This window comes from Penicillium argentinense (genome assembly GCF_028826775.1).
Source record: "Penicillium argentinense strain IBT 30761 chromosome Unknown utg000001l_segment0_segment0, whole genome shotgun sequence".
In the NCBI taxonomy this organism is placed as follows: Eukaryota; Fungi; Ascomycota; class Eurotiomycetes; order Eurotiales; family Aspergillaceae; genus Penicillium; species Penicillium argentinense.
Window position 1 is genome coordinate 1,010,063 of NW_026622660.1, and position 11,388 is coordinate 1,021,450.

At 53.5% G+C, this 11,388-nt stretch overlaps 5 protein-coding genes across 5 annotated transcripts; 2 read left to right on the top strand and 3 right to left on the bottom strand.

Annotated features, from left to right (window-relative positions):
- Nucleotides 1–202: 202 nt before the first annotated feature.
- N7532_000313 (ATP-dependent RNA helicase MTR4) lies at nt 203–3,555 on the top strand (the record flags this gene model as incomplete). The annotated part of the gene is made up of 2 exons (XM_056612817.1): nt 203–3,315; nt 3,375–3,555. 2 exons carry the CDS (start codon nt 203–205, stop codon nt 3,553–3,555), a joined length of 3,294 nt encoding a protein of 1,097 aa, XP_056480041.1.
- Nucleotides 3,556–4,094: 539 nt separating this feature from the next.
- On the top strand, nt 4,095–5,123 carry N7532_000314 (cut8/STS1 family protein; the record flags this gene model as incomplete). Its single annotated transcript, XM_056612818.1, has 2 exons — nt 4,095–4,170; nt 4,264–5,123. The coding sequence occupies 2 exons, from the start codon at nt 4,095–4,097 to the stop codon at nt 5,121–5,123; spliced, it is 936 nt and encodes a 311-aa protein (XP_056480042.1).
- A 934-nt stretch (nt 5,124–6,057) lies between these two features.
- N7532_000315 (DUF3984 domain-containing protein) lies at nt 6,058–7,413 on the bottom strand (the record flags this gene model as incomplete). The annotated part of the gene is made up of 1 exon (XM_056612819.1): nt 6,058–7,413. One exon carries the CDS (start codon nt 7,411–7,413, stop codon nt 6,058–6,060), a length of 1,356 nt encoding a protein of 451 aa, XP_056480043.1.
- A 471-nt stretch (nt 7,414–7,884) lies between these two features.
- Nucleotides 7,885–9,219, bottom strand: N7532_000316 (uncharacterized protein; the record flags this gene model as incomplete). The annotated part of the gene is made up of 2 exons (XM_056612820.1): nt 7,885–8,195; nt 8,250–9,219. 2 exons carry the CDS (start codon nt 9,217–9,219, stop codon nt 7,885–7,887), a joined length of 1,281 nt encoding a protein of 426 aa, XP_056480044.1.
- A 912-nt stretch (nt 9,220–10,131) lies between these two features.
- On the bottom strand, nt 10,132–11,178 carry argB (ornithine carbamoyltransferase; the record flags this gene model as incomplete). The annotated part of the gene is made up of 1 exon (XM_056612821.1): nt 10,132–11,178. The coding sequence occupies one exon, from the start codon at nt 11,176–11,178 to the stop codon at nt 10,132–10,134; it is 1,047 nt and encodes a 348-aa protein (XP_056480045.1).
- Nucleotides 11,179–11,388: the final 210 nt, after the last annotated feature.

The following is an 11,388-nucleotide window of genomic DNA, read 5'->3' on the forward strand; positions in this document are numbered from 1 at the left end:
GATCGGGAACAGACGGGCGAAGCCAAAGTGAACATCGCAAGGTGCGGAATGGGTCGATTGTAGTCACGTGATATTTGTCAGGTGATGCGGGCGCGCGCGCGGGTCACCGCCTTCTCGATCAAGTACTTTCATTTTTCTGCGCAAAAAAGTCCAGGCCCGCTTTGCTGCCGACTCGACTCGTCCCCAAAGTCGGCACCTGGACATGGACGAGCTCTTCGACGTCTTCGAGGACAAACCCCAGGCGGTTCAGCCGCCTGGTGGTACTCCTCAGCGCGGCAAGAAGGACAAGAAGACCAAGAAGGACAAAAGCAAGAAGCGTCAGGCCGACGGAGAGGTCAAAGCAGAGGAAGCTGCGCCAGCTGAGGAAAAGAAGGAGGCCTCTTCTGATGAGCCCATGGCTGATGCTGAGCCAGCAAATGAAGAGCCAGCAGCCGACAACGAACAACCCGAAACAAAACGACAAAAACTGGCCGACGCCCCCGCGCCAGTCGTCGCCGATTCCTTCGAAACCGAACAAGAGCGTCAGCTCGCCTCTGGCGGACTTTCGCAAGATACTGGGATTGTGGTGTCCCACCAAGTCCGCCACCAAGTTGCCATCCCTCCAAACTACCCCTACGTCCCCATCTCGCAGCATCAGCCGCCTGCCAATCCCGCGAAAAGCTACGCTTTTACCCTTGATCCATTTCAGCAGGTTGCGGTCTATTCGATTCAACGAGAAGAGAGTGTGCTGGTCTCGGCCCACACTAGTGCAGGAAAGACTGTTATTGCAGAATACGCCATTGCGCAATGCTTGAAGAACAACCAACGAGTGATCTACACCAGTCCAATCAAGGCGCTGAGCAACCAGAAATACCGTGAATTTGCGGCCGAGTTCGGTGATGTTGGACTGATGACCGGCGATGTGACCATCAACCCTACCGCCACTTGTCTGGTCATGACCACCGAGATTTTGCGTTCCATGTTGTATCGTGGCTCTGAGATCATGCGCGAGGTGGGCTGGGTTATCTTCGATGAAATTCATTACATGCGTGACGCCAACCGTGGTGTTGTGTGGGAAGAGACCATCATTCTCCTGCCAGACAAGGTTCGATATGTCTTCTTGTCTGCTACCATTCCCAATTCCATGCAGTTCGCCGAGTGGGTCACCAAGATGCACAACCAGCCTTGTCACGTTGTCTACACCGATTTCCGCCCTACTCCTCTTCAGCACTACTTCTTCCCAGCTGGTGGCGATGGTATGCACCTTATTGTTGACGAGAAGGGAGCGTTCCGCGAGGAGAACTTCCAGAAGGCCATGAGTACGATTGCGGATAAGGCGGGAGACGATCCCGCCGATGCTCTGGCCAAGCGGAAAGGAAATGGCAAGGACAAGAAACTGAACAAGGGCGGTAACAAGGGCCCGTCTGATATGTTCAAAATTGTCAAGATGATTATGCTGAGGAGCCTTAACCCCGTCATCGTCTTCAGTTTCAGCAAACGAGAATGCGAGCAGGGCGCTCTGCAAATGGTTAACATGTCCTTCAACGACGATTCCGAGAAAGAAATGGTTTCCAAGGTTTTCAACAGTGCCATCGAAATGCTTTCCAAGGAAGATCGCGAATTGCCTCAGATCGAGAACCTTCTGCCCCTGCTCCGCAGAGGTGTCGGGGTCCACCACTCCGGTCTCCTGCCTATTCTCAAGGAAACTATTGAGATTCTTTTCCAGGAAGGCCTGATTAAGGTCCTTTTCGCTACCGAGACTTTTTCCATCGGCCTGAACATGCCTGCCAAGACTGTTGTGTTCACCAGCGTTCGGAAGTTTGACGGTGTGAGCCAACGTTGGGTTTCCCCATCCGAGTTCATTCAGATGTCCGGTCGTGCTGGTCGACGAGGTCTTGATGACCGAGGTATCGTGATTATGATGGTGGACAACCAGATGGATCCTGCTGTTGCCAAGGAGATCGTCCGTGGTGAACAAGACCGACTGAACTCAGCCTTCCACCTCAGTTACAACATGATCCTCAATCTCCTCCGTGTGGATGGTATCTCTCCCGAATACATGCTTGAACGCTGCTTCAAACAATTTCAAAATACCGGCGACATCTCCAGCTTGGAGAGAGAGCTTCAGGAACTGGAAGACAAGAAAGCCAACACCTTTATTCCTGATGAAGGAACCATTCGCGAATACTACGACCTTAGAAAGCAGCTGGATACCTTCGCCGACGACGTTCAGGCTGTAATTAGCCACCCCAACCATATTCTGCCCTTCATTCAACCGGGCCGTCTGGTTCAGATTGGATTTAAGGGTAAAAATTTTGGCTGGGGTGTAACTGTCAGACACACCAAGCGACCGCCCCCCAAGAACCCCACTGAGCAGATTCCTCCTCACGAACAATACTTTGTCGATGTGATTTTGAAGCTCGCGGAGGGTCCTTCCATTGGTACCAAGTCGTTCTCGGATCTTCCTGCCGGAATCGAGCCAGCCAAGGACGGCGAAAAGTGCCGGACAGTGGTTGTACCCAGCATGCTCACTTGCGTGCGTCGTCTGTCACCCATTCGACTCAATCTGCCCAAGGACCTCACTTCGACCGACAGTTTGAACACCGTGAGGAAACATCTGGATGAGTGCCAGAGACGATTCCCCGATGGGCTGCCACAGATCGACCCCATTGAGGATATGAAGATCCAGGATGATTCTTTCAAGAAGCTTCTCAGGGTAGGTCCTCGTTTCCTCTATGAAAAGCCCGATCTTATATTAAAACTACTGCAGAAAATTGAAGTTCTCGATTCCCGCCTCCTGGGCAACCCGCTGCACAACTCACCCCGACTGCCAGAACTCTACGAGCAGTATGATGAGAAGGTCCGCACGGGCAACCAAATCAAGGACGTTAAGAAGAAGATTGCCGAAGCCATGGCTATCCAGCAGCTCGATGAGCTGAAATACCGCAAGCGAGTGCTCCGTCGACTAGGATTTATTAATGACGCCGATGTTGTTCAGATGAAGGCCCGAGTTGCCTGTGAGATCAGTACCGGTGACGAGCTAATGCTGAGTGAGCTGCTCTTCAACGGTTTCTTCAATGATTTTACTCCCGAACAAATTGCTGCTGTCATGAGTGTATTCGTGTTCGATGAGCAAGTAAAGGAGGCTCCTCCGCTGGCCAAGGACGAGTTGTCGAAGCCTCTTAAGGTTATCCAGCAACAGGCTCGGCATATTGCCAAGGTCTCTCAGGAGTCTAAGCTGGCTCTTAATGAGGACGAGTATGTCAAGAGCTTCCACTGGGAGCTCATGGAGGTGATCTATGAGTGGGCGAACGGAAAGGCCTTCGGCGAGATCTGGTAAGTGTTTGCCACCCCCTGCATGTGAACCGAACCACCACTAACAAATTTCTACCTAGTAAAATGACCGACGTTTACGAGGGCAGTCTGATCCGCGTTTTCCGGCGGCTGGAAGAGTGTCTGCGACAGATGGCGCAGGCTTCTAAGGTAATGGGAAGCGATGACCTGCAGGACAAGTTCGAATCTGCGCTCACGAAGGTCCGTCGGGACATTGTCGCTGCCCAATCCTTGTATCTGTAAATTCGACATTCGATATCCCCGGGCGTACTTTAGGTCAAAACAAAAGGAATGTTTTTTCAGTCATCATTTTCTCAAGAGAAGCACATATAGTAGCACGTAGGTCGGGGAGCCCCGAATGCAGCCCAAGCCGAACCCTGCGCAGCACGGAATGTAGTACTTGGTAGAGCAGCGTCCGAGCGGGTCTCACCAGCGAAAATAGGATCATCCATATGTAATCTTTATTTCCTCAGTGTAAAATCTGAGTCAAGACAGGCCTATTAAAATCGCAGCAGTCAGTTCCTTCACCAAACCCTTTCTTTTGCAGGGAGATCCCGTCTCTGCAACGTCGAGAAGTTACGTTGAAACCTGCGCGGCCGGCCTGCGTTGCCGCCCGCAACGCTACGCCTTCTCTTTTCTCCACCGCTTCTCTGCCTTTCTTCTCCCCACCTCACCCTTTTGGGCGCCTTTTTTCCTCCATTTCCTCCTTGCCCTTTGGAAAGTGATCCGGTTTTTCCGTGAGAATCTTGGAGACACTCTTCATCTGCCATCCGGCTGTCATCATGAACAGTCTGGTGGCCACGCCTCCTGTTCCTCCTCATTTCTACGAGAACCCTCGACTCTCGCCCTCCCGGATCAGTAAGTCTCTCGCTCGCTCGCTACTCTCACCTCTCTCTGAAGCCATGCTCTCTGAGTCATCCATCGATCATGATCTGACTTTCTCACCTATAGTGTCGACACCATCCTACACAAACCGCAAGCGGAAAGCCGATGATGATGGCAACGACCATGATGGACGCATGTCCGCCTCTCCGACCAACTCCCCTGCCTTTACTCCTCGCCAACTCCCTCCGACCTTTCGCAATATCAAACGATCCCGACCAAATGTCTCCGGCAGACCTCTCTCCCTCCCTCGTCTGCTAGAGACTTTGGACACCGATGCCCTTCGGACCGTGGTTCGGACCATGTGCGAGCGTCATCCTCAGCTCGCCGACGAGGTCGCCCATACATCACCTCGCCCAAGCGTCTCGTCTACTCTCCAGGTTCTTCGGAACTACCAAGGGATCCTCCAGTCGTCTTTCCCGCTGGGAGGCAACACTGAGTCCGACTACGCCTACAATCGAGTCCGGCAGCCACTCACGAACCTTCTTGAAGCTTTGAGCGACTTCACACCCAACTTCCTCCCTCCAAACGAAGCGCAGCCATCGGTCTCACTCAGCTATCTGGACGGAGCGACCGACATCATCCACGCCTTGCCTCGCTGGAGTACGCCACAGAACAACATCGAGCGAGACTCCGCCTACGATGAGATCTGCAAAGCCTGGATCCTGGTGATCCGAGAAGCAGGAAAGCGTGGCGGAGGAATTCAGCTGCAGTACGGGGGATGGGATCAGAAGCTCGCGAAACACAACCACACATCGGGAGGGAAGCTCCAGGCCGCCGTGAACGAACTCGGCTCGAGCCTAGGATGGATGAACGGGCCAGACTCGCAATCCTACGGATCGGGTGGAAATGAGCTCGGCTCAATTCGAGACCAACTTCTCTCCGGCACTTATGGTCTTGGGACTCCTGTCAAGGTCGGACCTTGGTGAACGAAAATAAAAAAAGAGGCAGCCATGACTCAAAGCAATGATCACCCCCTTTTCCAATTTCGATCTCGATAATACGACGACGACATAAACCAACCCGCTCGGATTAAATTATACCTTGCATGCGGATGCACTCAGGTCTAATCTTCGACATCACATACTCGTCGCTCCCACCACGCCGAGCCCCGCCCGACGGTCCTCACCTGTCCGACCGTCACCTTCCAACGTATGCCACGATCACGATAACTACTGCATGACCTTTAGAGAATCCACTTGGTCTCTGACTGGCGTTTTATAGTATGCAAAGGCGAATTACCCGACAACTACATGTCTTTTTGCTTCTCGTTAACTTTCGTTTCTTTGCGCTGGTTTGTCCAGCGGCTTTGCATCTCTATTTAGTCTTGACCTGACTTTTCCTTATCTTTCATTTTACAATCCACTATCACAGCTTGGTACTGCTGTTTTCCAAGTCGCGCTGTCATTTCTTTCGTACCTTGCCCCTTGGGTGGCTTGATTCTCAACCTGTCGTTCGATTCTGTATCTCGTTTGTCGCTTTTACCAAGGTATTACAATCTCGGATGGCGTGCTTCTTGTGATTTTCTCGTTTTGCACTGTCGGAGTTTTGTACAGTCAATTCATCTACTTTGATACTTTCTCGGCCCCTTCCGAAGCACGCAATACATGCCCCTCTTCGTATTCGTACTCGGCCTGGTGGATCTACATCTGCGGTCTACATCGAACAATGCCTTACTAGATCGATCGTTGTCACAAATTCACAAAGATTGCTTCAATTGATTCGCACGCTCTTATGTCGTAAAGAATGAAACCCATCATTATCTTGCAGTCTGATCTCACGGCCGTACCATTAACATCGCCAAGAACATATGAGAAGAGAAAAGAAGTCATAGTATGTACAAGCAATAGCAAAGGCCCTCGATCATATTATGGCCCGCTTCACGACCCGGAACAACCAACTCGCATCTTCCCACCCACCACGCGAGCCCGGCTTCTCAACACCGACAACGGACTCATCATTTTCAAGCTCGAGAGTCTCAAAATCAGAATCCTGATCTCTCTCCGCAGAAGCAACAGACAGACTATCACGCGCCTGCACCCCCTCACTCCCTTCTCGAATAGCCAGCGGCTCTTCAAAGGTAACAGTGGTAGTAGTAAGGGTAGTCCCAATTCTTGTAGCAGCCGTCGGCGCAGGGGCCGGCCACTCCTCAACGCCAAAAAGCGTCCACTCAACTAATCGATCAATCCAGCTCCCCAGCCCAAACCCACGTTCCCGGGTAAGACGCTGCAAATCCGCCTCATCGAATTCATCCGGCGCCTCATCAGTAGAGTAATCACACTCAGACTCTTCATCTTCATCCCAGAACTCCGACTCATCATCTGTGAACCCGCGTTCCTGCAACGAAGCCATCTCCGCGCGAATCCGCTCATCGACGAAATCCGGCTCGACGCCAGAACTCCGGCCACGGACCTCAGGACTCGCCGTTCCAGCCGGACTGGATAACTTACCGGCCCCGGACGATATAGAAGAGAGAGGTAGCGTAGTCATCGCCAATCCCGCACGACTTCCACGGCGACTCCCACCCCTAGATCTCGAGCTCCGCCGCGAGAGCGCAGCGGGCGTCGAAGCGCTGGATCGAGACTTGCGCGACGAACCCGATTTCGTCCGGTGGTGGTGTCGATGGGGTGCATTGTCAAAGGATTCCGAGACGAGACTTGTTGAGCTCTCGCGCTTAGATAGCCAGCTTTGGCCCTTTTCTTCGCGGGTCGAGGAGGCGAGGGCTATTCCAGCTCGAAGCATCCATTCAGCGTCCGACTTGGTCGCATGTCCTTCACCGTGACTGTGACCGAGGCGACGCTGCGTCGAGCTGGGCCGTTTCTTGTACGCGTGGTGCAGCGGAACCGAGACATCTCGGCTCGTCAGATTTGTATCGCTGAATGTGGTCGCGCGGCTTGAACTCTTGCTGCGGGTGTGTCGCGCGCGGGATGTACTTCGCGAATGCGAGAGGATGGGTGGTGTACTTGGAACGGAGACACTGGAGAAATATGATGTTCGTGGTGGAGTTCTGGTGCCTGTGTTTTCTCCTGTGTCTCGGGGGCTGAAGTAGTCTGTTGGTTCGGTGTCGTCGTCGATTGGAAATCGGGGTGTTAGTGGTGCGAGGGAGACGTGATTGAGGTTGGGGTATGACCGCCGGGATGGGAAGCCGCCCGAATTATTGAACTGCGTTTCGTATGAGCTGGAGTTGTGCCAATTGTTAGGTGGTATACTTACGTCCATAGTGAACTTGTCGGTCTCCTGGGAGCTCGCGAGGAGAGGAGGATGTCGCAATGTCAACCGTGGAAATGCGGAGGTGCTGCACGTGCGGTCGGCATGTGAAAATGGCCGTGCACACTTCGGCTGTTCTAGGTGTATCTATAGTTGTGGGCTCCGTGATGTTATGAGGTGGATATATTTGTTTAGATATATATCTGTCACTGCTAGTGTTCTTATCTCTCGGGGCAAATCGCGGTTGGACATTGAGCTCGGGTGGCGAAATATGATTGTCGTTTGTGTAACCCGATCAGCCGATCTATATTTTAGCATGGGGTGGTCTGACCGAGGAAGTACACCACACCACTTCAACACTACATAAATCTCCCAACAATACCTTACATTGCCTAGGTAAGAACACTGATATCGTGGGTCACATGAACATCATTTGTACAAATTCAATGGTATATACAGCATCTCTAATAACCCCCAGTCTATTTACAGGCGGGAGTCCTGAAAGTCCAAAACCTCAGCCCCCTTGCTCTTCAAATCCTCCAACACATTATATTCCATAATCCACTTCATGCGCTCCGCAAGCGCCTCGGGATTAAAGTTACCAGTCATCTGGTCAGGGCTATCTGAGCTAGCGAGCTTGCCAGCCTCATAGCTAGTCTGCGTGACCCGGTCTGTCCGAGGCTTGCGCAGATCCTGATAAAACTGGAACGCGTCCGCCAGGTTCTCACCCTTCCAGTGACGCAGGATGGTAGCGAGAGCAATGCCAGACTCGATCGCCATACAGGTTCCTTGTCCTATGTTCTTGAGTCAGTTGAAATCGCTGAATTTTAAACTGAAGCACGACTTACCCTGATGAGGAAGGGTGGAGTGGGCAGAGTCACCCAGCAGAATGATGCCCGCATCCTTCTGGCCATCCTTCATCTCATACCACTTATCCAGCGGATCCCGCACATAAAGCGCCTGCTTCAGCATCCGACCATCAGGCGAGCCCTTCCGCAGACCAGAAATGATATCCTGCACCTGCGGACACCAGTCTCTCACATGCTGATGCAAGCTCTCGATATCCGAGCGGGACATCCAGCTCTCCGAATCCCACGCTTCAAGCGGCTCAGACATAAAGCCAATGATCGCAGCGCGATCAGTCTGCGTCTCCTTGTTTCCGATGGGCAGGATCAGGACGTGTCGCTTCGGACCACGGAAGTTAACCGTCTTCCGGAGCAGCTGCGCCGTCTCCTCGGGCAGGTCCTTGTAGTCGACGAAACCACGGTACACGACCTGGCCGGAATAGTTGGGGGAATCGCCCAGACCCATGTCCAGCCGCACATTGGACTTGATACCGTCGCATCCAATGACGATATCCGCCTCGGCGGTACTGCCATCTTCAAAGTGCAGGGTGTACGGCGCTGCGCCGGCGGCGCTTCGGTCGATGGATGCCAATCGCTTGCCCAAGTTCACAGAGGACTCGGGCACGCGCTCCTTGAGCGAATCCAGCAGATGGGCGCGGTGCAGTAGTCGGGCGGGGGGCCGAGAGAATTCGTCGATGTGGCCCAGGTAGTCTCCGGTCTTGTAGTTGTGATACTCCATGTAGCAGGGGAGTTGGCGGGAGGACTTCTCAGTCATGCTCTCCTGCAAACCGAATGCGTCGAGAATGCGATTGGCGTTGGAAGTGATGTTCACGCCGGCTCCGACCTCGCCGAATTGCGGCGCCTGCTCGTAAAGCTGGACGTTCTTCAGGCCGGCATACAGGGCGGCGTTCAAGAAGGACATTCCGCCCAGGCCGCCGCCGATGATGGCGACGCGCTTGTCTTCGAAACCCATGCTGCAAGATTATGTTTGCAATTTGTTTTTATAAAGACTGATATAGTGAAAACAGTTCCGGGAATGAGAAGGGGGCGATTGCGTCCTCCAGATATATGTAGCTAAGTATCTAGTGGGACAACAGGCTTCGCCCCGCCTGGAGAATTACCGATCCGATGGTGTGCGAGTTGGTGGCTTTTCGGAGCGTGGAGAGAGTGTGGGGGGTTGATAATTAAGTCTTCCGAGGACTCTGCCACGGAATTTCCGGGCGATCCTCCGGAGAAGCCATGCACTTCCAGATCCATCGCAGTCTAATATGGTCATCAAGTGCAACAGATACTGGTGTGTCAAATGCATGCCATTTAACGTAGGTTGACGGGCCGAGCAGCGCATGGGGGTCGGCTTTGCACATTGTAGTATTGCTTTTGAAGTTGTTGTCTATGAACTCAGAAAGCCGAGCAGATACACAATGACCTAAATTATCAACATCAACCAACGCAGGCTTGATTCTATCCATGTCTCGCATGACTGCATGGCCAGCCATACCCCTCCAACTCCGTTGATGGGATCGGAAGCCCCACCACACGCAGCGCATGTCGGCATCCGAAGGCCCCACCAGCGTCGGATGGGGGAAGCTTATCAAACCGAAAGGCCGCCAGGCATGCCGAGTGCGCCGAATTTTAAGAAACCGCAAGGGTCTCTCGGGAAATTATCATCGACGTCATTGGCGTGCCTAAAGAGGGCCCCTCTCAACGGAAGAGGGAACGGCGGTTACGGATGCGAGGTAATGAAAATTGGGTGAATTTTGGATTTTGAAAGATTACATCCGAATGAAAAATCTATGTGTATCCCCTAGCATATCAACTCCCAAAAAACGCTCAGCGGGTGGAACAAGAAACCATGTCCCCCCTGGACTTTTTCCAACTTATATATTTATTCGACAATCTTGCCCTTGTTAACGACGAAGCCTTCCAGCGCCGAGATGGCGGCCCACAGACGGTTCTCGGCCTCGGGGAAAACGAGGGAGCGAGGGCTGTAGAAGACCTCGTCGCTGACCTCCTCGGGATGTCGGGGAAGGCAGTGCATGAACTTCCAGTGCTCCTTGGCACCGCCACGCTTGGCCAGATCAGCGGTGATCTGGAAGCCCTCAAAGGCCTTCATACGCTTCTTGGCCTCCTCCTCTTGGCCCATGGACACCCAGGTGTCGGTGACCAGGAGATCGGCATCCTTGACGGCCTCCTCGGGAACGTTGGTCTGAATGAGCTTGCCGGCGTGGGTCACGCCGTCTCCAGCACGCTGGATAATGTCGACCATAGCGGCGGGGATCTCGTAGCCCTTGGGGGTGGCGACGTGGATATCAACACCCATCTTGGTGGCACCAATGGCCAGATCGAACAGAACGTTGTTGGCATCACCAACCCAGGCAATCTTCAGGCCCTCCAGGCCCAGGCTGGAGACAGTGTGAGCCTTGGGGGTGAATGATTCGTAGATGGTTAAGAAGTCGGCAATGATCTGCAGGGGGTGGAAAGAATCGCACAGAGCGTTGATGACCGGAACAGTCGAGTGCTGGGCCAGATCAGCCACGTCGGAGTGCTTGGCGACTCGCGCGACAATGCAGGAAACCATGGAGGAAATGACGACAGAGGTATCATAGAGAGACTCGTTGACGCCGAGCTGGATATCTTCCTTGCCGAGGAACATAGGGTGGCCGCCCATTTGCACGGCGGCAGCCTCTGTAGACACGCGCGTACGGGTGCTGCGCTTGTTGAACATCATGGCGACAGTCTTGCCGGAGAGAGATCCAATGAGGGATTGCGGGATAGCTCCGGACTTGATAGCCCGCTTGTGCGAGGCGGCATTGCGCACCAGGGTTGCGAACTCAGCCGGAGTCAGGTCGGCAATGGACAGAAGGTGGCGGGGAGCGAAAGGAGAGGTAGGGGGGAGTGGTTTGTGTCTGGTGGGCAAATCGTCGGAGACCATTAGCCTGGAGTGTTCGACGCAGTGAAGAGGTGGAGCCGGCGAATTGAATTACACTTTGGGCGCCATAACGGGCGGCAGCTGTAAGACCGCTAGCCATTGTGGGCTGAGGGCAGAGAAAGGAGTACAGGTGAGGGTGAAGGTGTACAGAGGTGCAATGTGCAATGGGGGAAGAGGGACGGAGGGGCCGGGTCGCAAAGAAGGGAACCGCAA